A 20812-nucleotide genomic window follows, 5' to 3' on the forward strand; every position below is an offset into this window, starting at 1 on the left:
TAGGAAAGAAAACTGAATAAAAAACTAACACATCCCTAAAACTAGGAAAATAATAAAACCTAAGACCTGGTCTGGAGAACTCCAGACCATGTCCACCTTCTTAACACACTAAGCTAAAACTGATTACCTCAGGTGCCTGTGGGCGGGTATACCCTGCTGGGAGGAGCCGACTTTTCTGTTGCCATAGTGTCAAGTCTCCTAGAGACAGCAGCATACACCCATGGTCTGTGTCCCCCAATGGAGCCGATAGAGAAATACAGATTTGGGATCAGTCTCTTTCGAACCATTTACATGTGTTACATATTGTAGTAAATCATATTTAACCACTGGACGTATATTGGGGAAATGCTTATAATACGATATCTCTAACATTTTTGCCACATCATTTTTTTGTGTACATCAGTGTTTCCCAACCTGTGTCATGCCCAACAGCTTTCGGTTTGCAAAACTACAACTTCCACCATGCCCCGACAGCCTTTGGCTTGCAAAACGACATTCAGCATCAAGCAAAAGGCTATAAGGTACAGTGGGAGTATTAGTATTGCAAGCCAGATGGCAGCTTGCAAACTACAACTCCCACCAAGCCAAGACAGTCTTTGGCTTGCAAAATTACGAGCCCCATGATGCCCTGACATCCAAAGGCTGTTAGAGATGCACCATAAAAGGGTGCATTGGGTTACATGTATGAGGTCTTGTATTAAAATTATCGCAAAAGCAATTTCTAGGCACCCATGACCCAACCCCGCTTCCCCTTCCCAGTTCATCCAGGGTCATTTCAAATGCAAATACACAGAGACGTGGGTACAGATAAATTCGTTTTTAATAAAGGAGTTAATTTTTCTTTCAATCCTATATAAAACAATAGCAATTAAAAACTTCATTTTGAAAGTAATATATTTACATATGAACAAGTAACTGTGCAAAATGTACAAGAAAACAAAATGGAAAGACAAGGTCGGCAGGCGGGGGGAGAGAGACGACAACGTGATGTAACAGCGGTCAGATACAAATACTGATCAGAGTTCTGTGAACAAGGCAGAGAGTTCTGGAGGAAGGGGACACACACAAAGCCAGACTATGTACACTCAGAAAAGTATTACCAATCGACAGTTTAATACAGTAACCTCCGAAAATAGAAAGAACCAATTAGTATATTTTATTTTTTTCCGCAATAAAAAAATAGGTACAAAGACGGGGCTATTGCCATGGAGACAGAAAGCCTGTCTCCAGAGCTTGCATACTGTTATTAACAAAATAATTATGGTTTATTTTTGTTTGTTTTATTTTTTTTACATAGTAATTTGTGGTAAAACGGGAGAATTCGTGTTATAGTAACCCCTCCTCCATTATGTGCCAAAAATGATCTACATTAACTACTCAAAAAATACAGCAAGCCATGTATAGACTTCACCAAGTGTATCACAGAAGTAAAAAAAATAATAATAATAAAATTAATTTAACCCTTTCCGTGCAATAAGCACAGATGTTGCAGGGTGAAGCGCTCAACAAAAAAAATGAATAAAAAAAAATCTAAACAGTGCAAGTAAAATATAGATATTTATATATTTATGTCATAAAACATTACCTTCCTTTGTCATATAATCTTTGCAACTGCCCACAGGGTACATTTATTTCAATTTTTTTGTACAAAACAAAAAAATCTAAAATAAAAATAACAGCATTGCATTGGTTATTATAATTTTTTTTTTCCTACAGATAAAAACACTTTTTTTAAAGTTTTATTGTGGAAAATTATTTTAAAAACCGAGGTTGTTTTAAAACAAAAGGGTAATGAAATACACACACAAAAAAATGTAAAAATAAAAAACACAAACTGTAGATTGTTAAAATTTCAGAGTTGAAGAGGATTCTGGTCTGTGCATCCCATGTCGGTAGAGGTGTCCAAAGCAGATAAAACCAATAAATATGGAAAGGAAGCAATGGGGGAAAGGGAAGAGGAGGGGCCTCTGCCATCTGCAAAAATAATTAAAAAGGAGCGATGCATAATTCCTTAACACCTCACCTGCAGAGATGGGGTGACGATGGGGTAAAAGCTGAAAATCCAATTAATTGTGGACATAGTTAAAAAGAAAAGGTTTAAAAAAGTTGAATCCATTGATTAAAATGAGCAGGTTTTTTTTTTTCCACATATGGCTTGTTTTGCAGAAGGCAGCTTTCCTCACCGTGGGGTTGTCCATCCAAAAATTCTCATCCCTTGCAGCTCTCTGTGCCGTTTCATAAAAAATAAAAACACAAATGGAAGGATATTTTTGATTTAACGATTCCCATTTCATAAACCAAGCTGGAGGCGGAGCACATTTTTTTTTTTTTGTAAAATATAAAAAATAGTCCCAGTAAAGGATGTGGGGTGTCGTCTTTGCAAAAACAAAAACAAAAAATACCTTGATCTTTTCCATTTTTGTTTAGTTTTTTTTTTTTATGTATTTGTTTTCACTTAAGGAATGCTTTATATAGCAATAGTGAATGGCTTGTCTCTCGCTCGTTTTCCAAACAAAATATGAGGTCCCTGAGATTGACTCGTGTTATCCTTTGTCTTGTAAACTGTCTGCTGCCACCTGCCCCCGAGCTGCTGGTGGGCGTTGTACTTGTGCTCGATGCCTGCGGAGAAAGGAGGACAGGGCTATTAAGTCTTCATGGCACAAACTTTACATCTTATTGACAACTTACAAGGGTATTACTATGCTGTAAAGCAATGTTCCGCCAACCTGCATCTTTTAGGTGTCAGGGTGCGATAGGAGTTGTAGTTTTGCAACAGCTGGAGAGTGGGCCACTGCTATAAAGTGATGGCATATCCTAGCGTTATGCCATCCCTTTATGATTGGTGGGGTCTGACCTCTGAGACCCCCCAGCAATTCAGTTGATGGCAGCACCTGGACACCAGCTTTATAGGGAACTGCAGCCAGCCTTTATTAACACCTTAACCTGTAAAGGATGAAGGGCATATGGGCACGCCCTTGTGTCCTGGTACTTAAGGACCAGGGGCATACCTGTACACCCTGGTCCCGTTACCAGCATTAAAAGCACGCTCACGGGGTAAGCGTGCTTCAAACCCAGTGGGTCCTGACTGCTATCAGCAGCCAGGACCAGGGTTAATGCCGGGCATCACTGATCGGGCAGATGCCCCGCATTAACCCTTTAGACGCCACAATTAAAAGTGAAAAATGAAAGTGAAACAATCACAATCCCAGCAACTCAGCGGAGCTGATCGGGACCTTCGCAATGAAATCTCAAGGGGGCTAGAGGAGGCTGGAGCACAGTAATCAAGTATAGCATGGCAAAATGGCGATAAGGTCAACATGAAAAAGGTGACAAATATCAAAGTAAATATAATCACAAAAGAGAGGTAGTAAGACATATCCATTGCGTGGGAAGAGGCTATCCAAGCACCCCATACCTTATCAAATCACAGAACAGTATCATCTCGAATAGCGTTCAAACGTTCAGACTTTTCCCATTTTTAAATAAAATAATGCAATCAAAAATAAACATATGTGGTATTACCGCATGCGTAAATATCCCAAATATTAAAATATAAGGTTAGTGAAAACAAAATGGTACCAATAAAAACTACAGATCACAGAGCAAAAAAGGCCCGGAGCTGAAGATACCAAAGAGGATTGCCAGAGAATGACAGAACGGAACAGGAGAAGGTAAGTACCGTTGTCATCAGTGTCACCTGCACTACCTGTTTGTATCGACAGGTTAGTGCAGCTGACACAGATGACAGATTTCCTTTAAACATACTAATTTTGGTGCATGTAGTTAGGATTTTGCAGTAAAATAAAACCCACATGAATTAGGTATCCTTGAAACAGTATAGACCTACAGAATAAAGAATGTGTAATGTTTACCGGAAAGTGCACTGCGTAGAAACGGAAGCTGCCAAAATTAACAAAATGGCGTTTTTGTATTTCACCCCACTAATCATTTTTTTTTGTTTGTTTCGCTGCAGATTTTGTTATACAGTAAGTGAAGTCATTAAAAAGTACAATTGGTGATACAAAACAAGCCCTCATATGGGTCTTTAGGTGCAACATTAAAAGTGTTAAGATTTTTAGGAGGGGAGGAGGAAAAAATGAAAATGCAAAAATGAAAAGTAGCCTGGTCCTTAAGGCCAAAATGGGCTTCGTCTCTAAGGGATTAATAGAAGCAAGGTGTACATGCAAACCCGGTGCCCGCTCCCCTTCTATGACGCAGCTCAGGAGCTAATGCTGGACATCGCGTGATGCCAGCATTAATCCTTTAGATGCCACAATGAAAAGTTGATCACGGCGTCTAAAATGTAAAAACTGATCCCAGCTGCTCAGCGGAGCTGATCGGGACCACCGCTGTGAAATCACTGTGTCCCAATCAGCTGAGAGGATGGTGGGAGGGCCCTTACCTTCCTCCTCGCCGTTCGATCGGCATCCCTATGCTCCAGTCAGCCATGACAGATGTTTTTTGTTCACTTTGTATTTGCTACGGCATAGCATTACTCACTGTTATCAGTGATCTGCTGATAGAGCCTGGCTCAGAAGGCTTTATTGGTAGATGAGAGCTGGGGCGCGCACAGAGCAGGTAAGTGAACCAGTGGGAAAACAAACCAATTGGTCTCCAGCATAAATGTGGCAGAAGTGTTGTGACCAATATGGATATCAGCACTCAAGGGGTTAATGAGTGAGATTTCTGTTCTCCATCACTGACTGTAAGTGCATGGCTGCTCATAGTAGCTGTCGCTTAAAGTCTATAAAGCAAGCGCACATGTACATCTTTGTGCGTTAAGTACTAGGGCACCTGGACATACATTTACGTCCAAGGTCCTCTAAGGGATAAAGCTATTAAATCACAAAGTAAGATGTGCAGCTGAACAAGAGGATCAGAGATTCTCCAAAGAGAAGGCAGAGACTTTTACCATCTCTTCCTCTTTGATCGCATAATACACAGTGATCAATAGGGAATTGCTGCTTACTGCTTCAATCCCAATGTTTAGCAGACTCAGATCAGCTGTACAGTATAGGCAGGATAGGGGATCACTTGATGTAATGAGAAAATCAATCTTTGTAGATAATGTGGTCTGCATTGTGGTTGAGGTGTTTGTATTTGCTAGATGGTCACAGATGATTTAATCTTACACTTTATAAAATGTCTATTCACATCTTGGTACATAGGCTCCCCGGCCTGCTTGCAGCTGCTGCTGGTCAGGGTGCAGAAGACAGCAGGGCTGTTTTCCATTTTAGCAATTTGCCAGAATGGCTTCCTGACCATCTCCTGCAGCCACAAGCATGGAGCCCTCGTACAGAGGTGAGAATACCCCCCAAAAGCAGCTACAGCTCGGTTTCATACAGAAGAATCAGGTGCCGCAAACTGTGTCCTACTCATGGAGCAGCCCTGATCAAAGGAAAGCTTCCCACAGCCAAAAGGAGTAGCTTCTGTGTAGCCATCATTGCTGCCAAATATGTGTAAAGATGCAGTCCCTTACAGATGTCATGCCTTCAAGGGGTACTCCGCCCCTAGACATCTTATCCCCTATACAAAGGATAGGGGATGAAATGTGTTCACGGGGTCCCGCCACTGGGGACCCCCGTGATCTCAGCTGCGGCACCCCAGACATCCGATGCACGGAACGAACTTTGCTCCCTGTCGGATGATTGGCGATGCAGGGCAGAGGCTCGTGAAGTCACGGTCAAGCCCCCTCAATGCAAGTCAATGGGAGGGGGCGTGGTGGCAGTCACACCCGTTCCCATAGACTTGCATTGAGGGGGCGTGGCCGTGATGTCATGAGCTTTCAGCGCTGCACCCGACGCTCTAAACGAACGCTAGGTGCAGCAGGAAGATCGCGGGGGTCCCTAGCAGTGGGACCGCCGTGATCAGACATCTTATCCCCTACCCTTTGGAGTGGGACAAGATGTCTAGGGGCACAGTAGCCCTTTAAAAGTATGGTGGCATTCTACCCATTAGTGACCACCAACATGTTTTTATGTAAGCTAAAGGGATTTATTCCACTACATATATCTTTTTATAGTGCAGTGAAATCAGCCCTGCATGGATCCTGTGCTGGGAGGAGGAATGCTCAGGAGTCTTATCACAACCTATATCTTGCTCTAGCAGCTCAGATTGGAGGATCCTCTGTATCCAACAGTAACCCCTTAGTGGTCAACGAGTCCCCTAGAAGGTTTACAGAGGGAAGTAAAAAATAAAAAAAAATGTTTATGAAAGTGATGTGCTGGTTCACACGTCATATTTTGGTCAGTATTTATTTTTTATTTTTTTGCCAAAACCAGGATTGAGACTGAAAAATATTTAAATAGAAAGATTACCACCTTTTGTTCTCTGTTTTGGCAGCGAAAACCAGTAGTAGACCCAAAACTATGTGTGAACCAAGACATTAAAAGAAAGAAAAAACAAAAAAAAAAAAACTGACAAATTGAACAAATTAACCCCTTCATGAATTTTTATTTCTGGCTCACATTTTTTCCTCCTCGCCTTCTAAGACCTATAACTTTATTTTTTTTTCTACAGACAAAGTTGTATTAGGGCATATTTTTGTGGGACACGTACTTTTCATAGACGCACTATTTTATCATTATTTTATTTAAAGTATTACAAAGCCCTCAAAAAGTGTATGTAGGGCAAAATTAAAAAAAAGGATGGAATTAAGCAATTTTGAGGGGCAATAATTTTCTGGGAGATCACAATACGGTAAAACGGACATGCAAACTTTTATACGATGGGTCAGTATGATTCCAATGATACAAACTTGGGGGAGAAAACATTTTTATGGTTACAAAAAAAAACTATTGTTTATTTTTCTACCTACAGAGCAGTGTTGGGGTTCACTTTTTGCGCTGTATTTTTTAGTGGTACCACGCTTGGTCTGACTTTTTGATCACTTTTTTCTGGGATGTGATGTGACCTAAAATCAGGAATTTTGGTGTTTGGGGTTTCTTTGCGTTTAAACCGTAAACCACACAGAATGAGAAATTAAATAATTTAATAGTTCGGAAAATTATGCACACGGTCATTCCAAATATGTATGTTATTTTATTTACAGCTTTTTATTTGAAAATGTTGATGTTTTACATTTTTATTAGGGCAGGATTATATTATTTAAAACATTTTTTAATGTCTCACCAGTTCTCTGTACAGCAGCATGAGCACTTCCCTCTTTCTACTACCAATACATCTCCCTATACACCCAAGGTGCGTTACCTGAGTTCTGACCATTGTTCTAGTTTACCTAAATCCTTTTCCACTTGGCTTATCCCTCCAGAAATATCAACCCTGTTACAAATCTTTGTGTCCTCAGCAAAAAGACCAATACCTTACCTTCTAAACCTTCTGCAATATAATGAATAAAAAATGTTAAAACAAAATGGGTCCAGGTAAAGATCCCTGAGGTACCCCACTTGTAACCTGTTGTCTGTCACTCAGCCGCTGCCTAATCCATTCAACAAATGGGAGTCCAAACTCCAAGCTTCAGCATGCTTAGGGCTTACAGGAGAGTACATGGCTGGTGCAAGGATTTTTGCTACCCTAGGCAAAACCTAATTTTAACGCCCTTTTGGCTCTGCCCCTTGAAGCCCTTGGCAGATATAAGATAAGATCATGGGTCAAATTAGTCTCATAGGTCTCGAGGCAAATTCTTGACTTGCCTTCCCCTCCCTAAAATTAGAGGACGTGTATATATTACGTGTGAGGATGTTATGTATGTGTATGTATGGCAGATATGAGTGCTGTATGCTCAATGCATATAATGTAAAGTACATGTATGTGTCAACAAGGCAGATGTATGACTTTATGCACTACTGCTGTAAGTATATGTGATGTACACTGTATGTATGATTGATGCATGACTGATCTACAGTATATGTATATATGATGGATGTATGACTAATGTACAATATATGCATGTTTTATGGATGTGTACAATATATGCATGTTTTATGGATGTGTACAATATATGCATGTTTTATGGATGTATGACTAATATACAGTATACTGTACATTAGCCATAAATCCATTATACATACATATTCTGATTGTGGCCGGCTGCCGTGGTTTAGCACTGCGACCCACCGCTCAACAGGGTGCAGGGCACTGCTATTCCTAAAGCAGTTGCTGTCAGAACTTAAAGACCTTGTGCAATGACTTTCTTCCGATGGGCGATTCTCAGTGGCTGCCTATTTTGCCTATAGGTGGAGCCAGACCTGGGAGGGTAATACATGACAGGGGTAGCCCGGGCTGCATGCTTTTTATGATTTATCTATCTCTATATCTACATCTATCTCTATCTTATACATATGTGTGTATGTGTGTCCTGTCATAGGTGTCATAGTTCCGTCCATGACCCACCACATCGGGGACGGAAGCTCTGTGATAACAGTGGCAGTGTAGGAGTGAAGGAGATAAGGGTTTAGTTTTTTTTTTATTTCATTATATTTAATTACCTGCTCCCTGAAAGCCAATGGTTTGGCTGGAATTTTAAAAGTCAACTATTTAGTATATGCAAAGGGAAATGCAGTAATGCATGGCTACCATTTTAATGAACGACTGTTCATTTACAAGTCAGGTCTACCAGAAAGCAGGGGACAGAGAAAGGGGATGTCTTGAATAGAAAATTCCCTTTTATCCTGGATCCTCAAGTTCTCCTGACGCTGGTTTCAGACACTTACCTCTGACCCTGATCCAGGACCCGGTGAGTCTACTTTCCTCTTTTTTCGAGGACCAATAGCTGCTAATGCCGTTAAGTTTGCATCCCTCTGCCTCATCTGTGCCAGTTCCTGTTGCTGCATCTACAAAGGAAAATACAGAGAATTTTTACAGCTGAACTTCTGCACCCACAAAAACCTAGCTGCAAAGTTACAGTATACTTCACCTACCTCCTTGGCCTTCTGTTTTAGCCGTAACTGTTCAGGATCTTCCTGCCGTGATCGAGACTGTGAAGGCAAAACAGAGCAAAAAAAGTGAGCTTTTACTGCATAGGAAAACATGCAATACCAGCATCTATGTTCCAGCTTTGCCCATTCTAAGCCAGCTAAATAGACTGTAATAAGGTCATTTTAGGGGTCTACAGTATATAGGTCATTGCACATTCTCCCCAATCCCTTCCCCCCATATTCAGTACACTGACCTTCGCTGCTCGCATGAGAATCTCCCGTTCTTGCTCGTCCTTCCTCTGCTTCTCTATTTGGTCGAGCTGCTCAAAGAACTTGAGCTGTGTCCGAACATCACTTGACTGCTCGTACCGATCGTCGTCCTACAGGCACAATGAGGGGTATTAAAAAAGTGTGCTAACAAATAACGACAATAATAGCAATAATCATCAATCTGTGGTTCTTCAGAAAAAACTACTCATGTATTGACAGCGTTGAAGGCACTCAGGATATGATGGCAGTTTTTGGGCACCCTACCAGGTTTGCAACCAGTGGACAGCTGTTGGGTTGAGGGGCTTGCAATCTAAAGTGCCTGTGCCTGTCAGGGTATGCTGGGAGTTGTAGTTTCGCAACATCTGAAAAACCACAGGTTTGGGAGTACTGGACTACAGTACATACTATAATGGCTGACCTTTCTTTACATTGTGGAAAAAAGCTTGCGGACTTATGCAAAAAAATTTCCCTCCATCATTCTGCGCTAAATCTCCCATATTGACAAAGTGAAAACAGAAGGTTACAAATCGTTGCTTATTTACTAAAAAGGAAAAAATAATAATAATATTGTATTGACATAAGTATTCAGAACCTTTACACAGTATTTAGTTGAAGCCCTTTTGGCAGAGAATACAGCCTCCAGTCTTCTTGGGAATGATACCATAAGATTTGCCCCTGGATTTGGGGATTTTCTACCATTCTTCTTTGCAGACCCTATCAAGCTCTGTCAGGTTGGATGGGGGCCATCAGTGGGGACAGCTATTTCAGGTCTCTTCAGAGATGTTCAATTGGGTTCAAGTCAGGGTTCTGGCTGGGCCACCTTAGGTCATTCACAGAGTTGTCCCTAAGCCCCTACTGTGTTGTCTTATCTGTCTTATCTGTGCCTAGGGTCATTGTCCTGATCTTTCAGTCCAGTCTGTGGTCCAAAGCACTATGGATCAGGTTTGCATTAAGAATATCTCTGCACATTGTTCAATTCAGCTTTTCCTCAACCCTGACCAGTCTTCCCATCCCAGCTGCTGAAAACTACTCCCACAGCAGCATACAGCCTCCCCCATGCTTCACTGTATGGACAGTATTGGGCAGGGGGTGAGCAGTACCTTGTTTTCTCAATAGGATTAGAATCTATAGGCAAAAGTTCAATCTTGTTTTCATCAGACAAGAGAATCTTTGGGTGTTAGTAAAAGACACATGAAAGCCACCTGGAGTTTACAAAGTAGAAGCTTCTTTCTGGCGACTCTGCCATTAAGCCCAGAGGCTGCAGTGATTTTGAACTTCTCCCCTAATTTCTTAGTTTGATGGGGCTAAATATCTGCCCTTTAAAAAGGGGTTATCCAGGAATTGAGAAACATAGCTTATTTCTTCAAAAACAGCTCCCTGTCTGTCTTCAGGTTGTGTGGCATATTACAAATTGGCTCCGTTCACTTCAATGGAACTGAGCTGCAGAACTACACCCAACCTGGTGACAGACAGGGAGCGGTTTTTGAAAGAAATAGGCTGTTTCTCTCTTCTTGGCTAATCCCTCTAAAGGGGTACACCACCCCTAGACATCTTATCCCTATCCATAGGATAGGGGATAAGATGTCTGATAGCAGGGATCCCGCCGCTGGGGACTCCCGCAATCTCTCCTGCAACACCCCTGTTTCTCAGCTGCACAGAGCGAGGATTGCTCTGTGGCTGATGAAGGGGAATTCATGGGACGGAGTATAGTGATGTCAGGAGTGGGCGGGGCCGTGGCCCCACGATACTCCGTCCCCCTGCATCGCCCGTCATCAGTCACAGAGCGATCCTAGCTCTGTACAGCTGAGAAACGGGAGTACAAAAGGAGAGATTGCAGGGGTCCCCAGCGGCGGGATTCCGATGATCAGACATCTTATCCCCGATCATATGGATAGGGATAAGATGTCTAGGGGCGGTGTACCCCTTTAATAATTATTGAGGTCACGATGCTCTTGGTAACTTTCAGTGCAGCAGAAATTTCTTTTCTACCCCTTTTCTAGACCTGTGAGACCTTATATCAGTGTTCCCCAACCAGGGTGCCTCCAGATGTGGCAAAACTACAACTCCCAGCATGCCTGCATAGCCTCTGGTAGCCTTTGGCTGTCCAGGCATTCTGGGAGTTGTAGTTTTGCAACACCAGGAGGCACCCTTGTTGGGAAACACTGCCTTATATAGACAGGGCTGTATCAAATCCTGTCCAACCATCTGAATTTACCCATGAGTCCATCTTTGAGATGTTTATACACCTTGATTGAGCAAGAGAAATGAGAGGCCTGAGAGCTCAATTTTAGGTGTCATAGCAAAAATTCTGAATACTTCTATCCATGTGAAAGCTTTGTTTTCCCTGTCACACTTCAAAATCCCACTGCTGATGCAAATATCCCTGTGTGGTTCCAGATAGTAGAGCTCAAAGAGCAACATCCTCACACTAATGCCATATAGTAAGTACTCGGTGGTGCCAGGTATTACCCGCTGTTCCCTAGAAAAGAGTGCCAGCAGTGTAACATCCTCAAGCATTGTCCCCACACAATTACATATATCAGTTGTTTCAACAGTGACCTAGCCATACTAATCTGCCAGCCACAGCAATGTTTATTGGAATGTGCCATTCAGAGCAGCGGGCATATACAGTGCCAGTGCCCCTACAATTCAACACACAACTCCTCCACTGTCCTGCACTTGGCAGCCGCCTAATGTAGCTAATGCTTTCTATGCCAATTTCTGTACTTAGAGAGAAGTGTCAGGCCCAAAGCCTGATTATGGAAACATACATGTGTTTTATTGTATCTGTGTATAATCTAAGACCTGGGGGTGAGAGGTCATTCAGACTGTGTGTTTGTGTATTGCATTTTATTGGGGGTCTGGCTGTTTGTATCTCCTTTGAAGTCAGAGGCTCTTTTGAAGCAGCAGGATGTAAGGGCACTCTGGTCCCATCATATAATCAACCAGATAAGAGGGCCAGGGACAGTGGTGCTCCCCTGGTGGGATCAGAGGGGAGGGGGGAATGGAGTCTCCCTCCAAAAAGGCAGATATATAATATTTTACAATGCTAGACTCAGGTTGTTCAGGGCTGTGCAACAAGCTGACAAGACCATCCTAAGAACAGCTGGAACTCACTCTCATGGACTGCTATATCATCATGCTGTAAGAACTTCATCTTTTGTTTTCTGAACTTGCCTTGCTAAACTCTTTCATATTTTTGTAACTGTATGTCATTTGTTTCTGTATTTTTATATAGTCAGCACTGTGATACCTTTTACCAGATTAAATGTTTAATTAATCAGCTCTGGTCTTTGATCTCTAAATATATGAGCTCACCTTTCTGAAGGCAGCTCGGGTGGAAACACGTTTATCTAAGGGTTAATTTGGTGACTTGCTGGGACTAGTAGTGGATACCCAGAGGTCTGGTGGCCTTAACCCTTGCACCATCACACTCTCTCTAATGTCTTGGCTGGACCGATAGGGTGTGATCGTGACAAGAAGCAATGGAGAAGACTGGCAGAATTTATCCAGCACATCAGTAAGCCATGGACTGAACAAAAAGGAGTCTGGTATGCCACTCCTGAGCTACATTATTTCCACCCTGGATCTATGCACTACAGGGTCCTAAAGGCTTTTCTATACATTCATGTACTTTGGGTTCTGGTAGCAAGTGTCCAGACCCTTTCCATCACCACTTATTTAATTCTTGGCACATTGCTAATGCATGGAGCAGTCTGGTGTGATGATGGCAACTTTACTCTGTGCATTGTTCGTTAAAGGGGTTGTCCACTTTTGAAAATCCACTTCCATACATACTATTAATAAATTCTGATTTAATAATAGAGGGTCCTCTGTTCAAGTTATTTGCCAGGCATTGCTGATGTTTAACCCCTTAACGACCACGGACATATATTTACATCCTGTGGCCGGCTCCCGATATATGATGCTCGCTCAGAAGCTGAGCGCGCTTCGTATCTGTGGGGCCCCGGTTGTCATCAGCAACCGGGACCCGCGGCTAATACCCGACGATCGGGCTGATGTCCGGTATTAACCCTTTAGACGCCACTATTAAAGTTGATTGCGGCGTCTAAAATGAGAGAATACACTGCTGGTTAGCTCAGTGGAGCTGTTTGGGATCGCCGCGGTAAAATCGCAGAGTCCCGAACAGCTGAGAGGACAGCGGGAAGTGTCTTACCTTCTTCCCGCTGTCCGATCGGTGTTTGATTGCTCCAAGTCTGAAATCCAGGCTTGAACAATTAAGCGCAAAAAACACTGATCAATGCTTTCCCATGGCAATGCATTGAACAGTGTCTGCAATCAGTGTATGCAGTAATATAGCCACTAGAGGACTATAATGTGATTTAACCTCTTCCATAATAAAAGTCAGAATCACCCTCCTTTCCCCATTTAAAAAAAAAAAAAAAAAAAAAAAAAAAAAAAGGTGTGTAAATAAAAACAAACATATGTGGTATTGCCACATGCGTAAATGTCCGAACTATAAAAATATATCGTTAATTAAACCGCATGGTCAATGGTGTACACGCAAAAAAACTCCAAAATAGCATATTTTTGGTCACTTTTTATATAATAAAAAAAATGAATAAAAAGCGATCAAAAAGTCCAATCAGAACAAAAATGGTACAACTAAAAACTTCAGATAATGGCGCAAAACTGAGCCCTAATACATCCCAATATGTGGCAAAAAAAAAAAGTTATACAGGTCAGAAGATGACATTTTAAACATATAATTGTGCTGCATGTAGTTATGATTTTTTTTTTCCAGAAGTACGACAAAACCAAACCTATATAAGTAGGGTATCATTTTAACCGTATGGACCTACAGAATAATGATAAAGTGTCATTTTTACAGAAAAATGCACCGCGTAGAAACGGAAGCCCCCAAAGTTAACAAAACAGCGTTTCTTTCTTCAATTTTGTTGCACAATGATTTTTTTTTTCCGTTTCGCCGTGAATTTTTGGGTAAAATGACTGATGTCACTACAAAGTAGAATTAATGTCGCAAAAAATAAGCCCTAATATAGATTTTTAGGTGGAAAATTGAAAGGGTTATGATTTTTAAAAGGTAAGGAGGAAAAAACGAATCTGAAAAACGCTTGGTCCTTAAGGGGTTAAATCACTGTGCTGAGGTAAGTGCCTGACGTGCCTATCCCCAATTCACTTTGTAGACTGCAGTGAGGAGCCAAAAATGTTAATAGATTCATGCACCAAGCCTATTGGTGTATTATTAAGCCTAGCCTGTGGAGAAGTGTCTCTAGCACATACATAAGCTTTACTTTTAGTATGCAATTCACCTTATGAGAAATGTTCTTTTGCTGAGCGGTTTCTGAGATTTTCTCAACAATGTTCTGAAGTCGCTGCTGTGTAGCATGAGACACATAACTGACCACATCAGGATGGATTTCTGTAATACCATGTTTTTTACCTAGAAAAAAAAAGTGGATAAAATGAGGGAACATTTCTTACAACAAAGTGCATTTTACTCTGTCAGGTTGGATTTACGTAGAATTTTTGTATGTACATTATGGCTGACTGTCAGTTTGGGCCATCAGGCCCCCAGTTAAGCCAGAAAATACAGCCATAACGTAGATACAAATGTGTCTATATTAAACATATGTTTAGGGTTCACACCTGTGTATTGTGCTGCAGGAACCACCCGTGATCTCCGGCCGGCACCTCAGCGTTCTGAATATTTATGTTCAGACCACCAGCTGTCCTAGGCTTCGGGTGGCCGTGGTAGTCATACCCTCCTCCATTAAGGTCTATGGGTAGCTAATAATCTGGCATGGAGCGGAGTTCGCTCCGTACAGCGGGTTACTGGGGTGTCAGGCCAGCGGCCAGACCCCCACGGTCAGACATCTTATCCCCTATCCTTTGGATAGGAGGTAAGATGTCTAGGGCTAGAGTACCTCCTTAAAATAGTACTCCGGTGGAAAAAAATTTTTTAATGAACTGCTGGCAAAAAGTTAATCAGATTTGTAAATTACTGTATGTAAATTGCTGTATGCACCACAGGAAGATGTGTAGTTATTTTCTGTCTGATCACAGTGCTCTCTGCTGCCACCTCTGTCCATGTCAGGAACTGTCCAGAGCAGGAGAGGTTTGCTATGGGGATTTGCTCCTGCTCTGGACAGTTCCTGACATGAAAAACAGACACTCCACTCCAGACCACCTATAGCCACAGCAACAAGGCCAGAGAGAGCCAGAGGACCCTTGATCTCAAGATAGGCGAGAGTCCCGGAGACTGGGCCTGCATCTGTCAGCAATTTTGTTTTTCTTTTGCTAATCCTGGACAACTGTCTGTAATCTCCAACTGGATAATTTTTGGGGGGTTGTCTACACATTACAGCACCTCAGATTCAGATAGATATAGTGGGAGATTTATTAAAACCTGTGTAGAGGGAGAGTGGTGCAGCTGCCCATAGCAACCAATCAGATAGTAGTGTCAATCTTTGTAGTGTCCATAAGACGTGACAAAATGTTTACCAATCTCTAGTATCCGTCGTTGCAGTATTGCAGGTAAGAGGAACGTTTCATCCTTACAGGATCGCGTTAAGGTGCCCACCAGCTCGGAATTTGTGGCCAATATTCGTGCACTTTCCTCAGACAGGTTAACCCCAGCCATAGACGCTACATCATTAATATCATCGTCATCTCTGCGGAAGGAATAGAAAAGATGGTTATATAATACCTGAGGAAACAGTTATGAATAGCCAGTGTGCCACCATTTTTGGTTCCACTCACCTGAATGACCCTCCCCCTGGTTCTTTTAATTTATTCTTCTGTGCTGCAGCTGCCTGCGCAGACGTTGTTGGAAACATTTTGTTTCCTGTTACAATGGTTGGTTTTACAACTGGGACTGTGAAGAGACAAAGAAACACAAGGTGATTACAAGACCTGTGCAAGATGTCCAGTCTACAATGGTGGCAGTCTGGAACAATGTGACACAATCGCATGTAACGTGAATGGGTCAAGACTCACCCGTCTGTAGCTGGTTTAACTGGATCTGTTGTTGTGTAGTGACCATTAACCGGCTTTGAGGTGGTCTAAGTGCTACCATGGGCGTCTGGGTCAATGTGACCTGTGGTGGCCGTACTACTGCTCCTGCTTTATGTGCCTGCTGGATTACCTACAAGGAACAAAAAAGGAAAATAGGCCACAGATCCCTACACACCATCACAAGTCTGGCATCCTACCTGAATTAACAAATATTTTAGGGCCGGGATGAGAAATCCCAGAAGCCGAAGACCGCAAATCCTGTCAGTTCAGGTCATTAGACCTGCTGTCAGGCCGGGAATAGTCGCTATAATAGATTTTTATTATTGACTTTAATGAGGAAGTCCAGACATGTCATAAAACTTTCTAGTAACCAGATTCCCAGACATTGGCAGAGAAATAATCTTTAGAAATTTGCAGAAAAAAAATCTTTAGCAGCACTTCCAGAATTTTTTTGGTGGTGGTGGGGGGGTTGTATGGAACTGTTGCAGAGGATTTGGCAATACATTAGGGCTAATGTGCCATTTACCCTTGCCCAGCAAAAAATCTTTTTTTCAGTGGTATAACTGGCTACAAAAATCCTTGGTATCCTGCCTAAGGTCATGTTTACAAGTTGGAATTTCCGTGCCAAATTCCACATTGGAATTCTGCAGAGATTCCGCTGCAGCAGAGTCCCATTGAATTCAACAGGATTCTGCTGTGCTGTGCACACGGGGGAATTTTCGTGCCAGATGTTTGCTGGAACGGAAATTCTGTTTTCCATGTTCGCAGGAAGAATGAACCTGTTAAAACATAGCTTTTACTGTCTTACATTAAAAACATGGAAACAAATATCCCCTATGGCGCATTAAAAAACAGCACGCTGATGTGTTTCGAGCTTAGGACAAGCTCTTAGTCATGGCGGAGTAACACCATACAGTGATGGTTTAAATACACTCATAGAAGAAATGAAAAGAATGACACATGAAAGCCCACGAGACACCGGGCAGCAGGTTCAGCGTGTGATGACAGATCCGGTCATTTTCAGCTGCAGCACACATGGTGTGGATATTGGTGCCGGATAAACAGGGCTGCAACGTTACATGAAAAAGAATCAGATATCGTCAGTAAGAAAAAAGTGAGTCCAGAGAATCAAAGTACACACACATGCACATGGGCAGACATTAATATAAGTACGAAATAGAAGTAAGTACATAATTAGAAGTGTGAAGTTAATCCATTATGCGATCTAGTTTGTTATAACTATGTAAGTATATCGTGTAATGTCTTCTGTGCCAACAGTAAAGCTTAGATAGGAGACATCATAAAATGTAAAAAGATGAAAAAATAAATAAAGAAATTATATAACTAAAATATAACAGAAGATTGTTTAAATGAGTCATATCTGCCAGTTATTTATTATTGAACCCATTATTCATGTTTATATATAGTTCTGGCCTTTGATTATGTGCAGTCTATACGGTGAACCATAGTACTATAATATTAAAGGGGTACTCCGCCCCTAGACATCTTATCCCCTATCCAAAGGATAGGGGATAAGATGTCAGATCCCCGCTGCGGCACCGCGCTATCAATACTGCACAGAGCGAATTCGCTCTGCGCGTAATGACGGGCGATACAGGGGCATCGTTACGTCACGGTTCCTCCCCTCGTGACGTCACGGCACGCCCCCTCAATACAAGTCTATGGGAGGGGACGTGGCGGTCATCACGGCTCCTGCCAAAGACTTGCATTAAGGGGACGGGCCGTGATGTCACGAAGGGCGGAGCCATGACGTCACGCTGCTCCGTCCCCTGTATCGCCCGTCATTACGCACAGAGCGAACTCGCTCTGTGCAGTAATGATAGCGGGGTGCCGCAGCGGCGATCCCGGGGGTCCTCAGCAGCGGGACCGCGGCGATCTGACATCTTATCCCCTATCCTTTGGATAGGGGATAAGATGTCTAGGGGCGGAGTACCCCTTTAAGTATATACAGTGTATGTTTGTTGACCAATTAGCCATTAAGCCTCCTGTTCAGTGAATATATGTGCTCTTGACATGATCCATGTATTTGCTATAATCACTGGAATGTTATGGTGGCTTTGTGTCCTGTACATGTAATTTTATTTAGAACACGAGCGCGAATATTGCAATATAATACCAAGAATAGAAAAATTATGAAATCGCACTCACCGCTCTAGTAGAGACAAAAAAGCCGGTTTATTCACACTTCACAGACAAGGTGCTAGGTGCTATACAAAGACGAGACGTGGCTCCATCCTGAATGGGCGACAGCTGTTGCGCATGCGCACAGGCACGCTCCCTCAGACCCTATCCTCTGACACACCGGAATCACCTTATGAAGTCTAACGGGATGACGTGCATCAGAGGAGGTGGCAACAAAAGAAGGTGCAAATTAAAAACAAGCAAAAACTTTAAAATATGAAAATTTCATACAAAAACACTGTAATCCAGCCTTTCATTTAATCCAAGATTCCGTGGGCATTTGTTTTGATAATCCATTTTGCTTCAGCGCAGAGTAAGGCTTTTCGCCTATCAAAACCCGCTGCATAATTAACCCCTTTTGTGACTTAATTGAATATAGATGTTCTCTAAACCATGTGTGCATGGATCTTTTGGTGCTGCCTATATAAAAACAGCCACATGTACATACAAAAGTGTAGACTACCCATTGAGTTGTGCAGGTTATTAGATCTTTAACCCGCTTTTTGCTTTTAGAAGATACAAGAATTTAAGAGATGTTGTAACTAAAAGTTCTTTCGAATTGGAGGTGTAGATATTTTTGTTAAAGATCTAATAACCTGCAGAACTCAATGGGTAGTCTACGCTATTGTATGTACATGTGGCCGTTTTTATATACCAAAAGATCCATACACACACGGTTTAGAGAACATCTATATTCAATCAAGTCACAAAAGGGGTTTCTCTCTGGGATTTGGCCGTTCATGGAATCGAAAGAATTATACAGCCTTACTCCGAGCCGAAGCAAAATGGATTTTAAAAACAAATGCCCACGGCAATCTCGGATTAAATGAAAGGCTGGATTACAGTGTTTTTGTATGACGTTTGCATATTTTAAAGTTTTTGCTTTTTTTTAATTTGCACCTACTTTTGTTGCCACCTCCTCTGATGCACGTCATCCCGTTAGACTTCTTAAGGTGATGCCGGTTTGTCAGAAGATAGGGTCTGAGGGAGCGTGCCTGGGCGCACACGCGCAACAGCCGTCGCCCATTCATTTGGAAGAGCCGCGTCTCGTCTTTGTATAGCACCTAGTCTGTGAAGTTTGAATAAACCGGCTTTTTTGTCTCTACTACAGCGGCGAGTGCGATGTCATCATTTTTCTATGTGCTTCTCTGAATACGCACCCTGCACTTTATGAATTGCTGCCGCTATTCCCATTGTGTATCTTGCTGATTGAGACTCCTCCGGGTTGGAGTGCCGACTCCTGTGTCTGTGTGCAATTGCAATATAATTGTCTACCAAAAACGTACTGATGTATAATCTCGTTGGACACTTTATCTGGTTTGTTTGGCAGGATAGTTTGCTTCCTACCTTATTTTTTTGTACATATCATGATATACAGCTTATAACAGAAATTAACAGGTTATTTGATATATACACACATAATAACTCTCTGTGATTCATTTAAACAATCTTCTGTAACATTTTATTTATTATATCATTTCTTAGTTTTTTCATCTTTACGTTTTATTATAACCATATCTAAGCTAAACTGTCGGCACAGAAGACATTACACGATATACTTACATAGTTACTGCCAAACTAGATCGTATAACGATTAACTACACACTTCTATTTATGTACTTACTTCTATTTCGTACTTATATTAATGTCTGCCCATGTGCATGTGTGTGTACTTTGATACTCTGGACTCACTTTTTTTTCTTACTGACTATATCCGTTTCTTTTTCATGTAATGTTGCTATGGGTTACTGCAGCCCTGTTTATCCAGCTGTGGCACCAATATCCATACCAGGCTTTGTGTGTGCTGCAGCTGAAAATGACCGGATCTGTCGTCACACGCTGAACCTAGGGCTGGGCAGTATGGCCAAATATGTGTATCGCGGTATTTTTGTAACTTATGGCGGTTCCACAGTATAACGGTATTCCCCCTCCCCCATAATCAATTATTAGCCCAGCGCTGCACTGTCCCCATCGGGGTACTACTCACGTCCCCCGCAAGCGCTGCCCTCCTCGTCCTCCTGTTTGTTGCGGCCGCCGGCGCTGACACTCTCTTTACTGTCCGGTATCCCTATACTGTATCCCTATGCCCGGGCTGCAAAAGGTAAACAAAATAAACTAACGCATGTTCCGACGTCGGCCTTACGCTGGGGACGTGAACGTCGGCAGCTGGTAGCCTATCACCGGCCGCAGCGATGTTCCGCCTCGGCTGGTGATAGGCTGAGCCCACTGTCATGTAAGAAGCCGGCTTCTTACATGACAGTGCGCTCAACCTATCACCGGCCGAGGCGGAACATCGCTGCGGCCGGTGATAGGCTGACGGCTGTCCGACGTTCCATTCCCTGGGAAGCTGGTCCGGACCAACGGGGAAGGCGAGTTAAAGTTTATTTTGTTTACCTTTTGCAGCCCAGGCATAGGGATACAGTATAGAGCAGTGGTTTGCAATCTGCGGACCTCCAGATGTTGCA

The 20812-nt window shown here is 42.4% G+C and overlaps 1 protein-coding gene across 3 annotated transcripts in view; it reads right to left on the reverse strand.

Moving 5' to 3' along the window:
- Positions 1 to 808: 808 nt before the first annotated feature.
- TAF4 (TATA-box binding protein associated factor 4) overlaps positions 809 to 20812 on the reverse strand; it is a 94138-nt gene continuing 74134 nt past the window's right edge. For all 3 annotated transcript variants that reach the window (XM_056548973.1, XM_056548972.1, XM_056548975.1), the window contains 8 exons: positions 16128 to 16275; positions 15891 to 16005; positions 15633 to 15802; positions 14441 to 14571; positions 9131 to 9256; positions 8880 to 8936; positions 8673 to 8792; positions 809 to 2619 (listed from right to left, as the gene is read on the reverse strand). In XM_056548973.1, the coding sequence (XP_056404948.1) occupies positions 2452 to 2619; positions 8673 to 8792; positions 8880 to 8936; positions 9131 to 9256; positions 14441 to 14571; positions 15633 to 15802; positions 15891 to 16005; positions 16128 to 16275 (1035 nt within the window). In that variant the 3' untranslated portion in view covers positions 809 to 2451. The remainder of the gene's footprint in view (positions 2620 to 8672; positions 8793 to 8879; positions 8937 to 9130; positions 9257 to 14440; positions 14572 to 15632; positions 15803 to 15890; positions 16006 to 16127; positions 16276 to 20812) is intronic.

The sequence above is a fragment of the Hyla sarda genome, chromosome 12 (assembly GCF_029499605.1).
Source record: "Hyla sarda isolate aHylSar1 chromosome 12, aHylSar1.hap1, whole genome shotgun sequence".
In the NCBI taxonomy this organism is placed as follows: Eukaryota; Metazoa; Chordata; class Amphibia; order Anura; family Hylidae; genus Hyla; species Hyla sarda.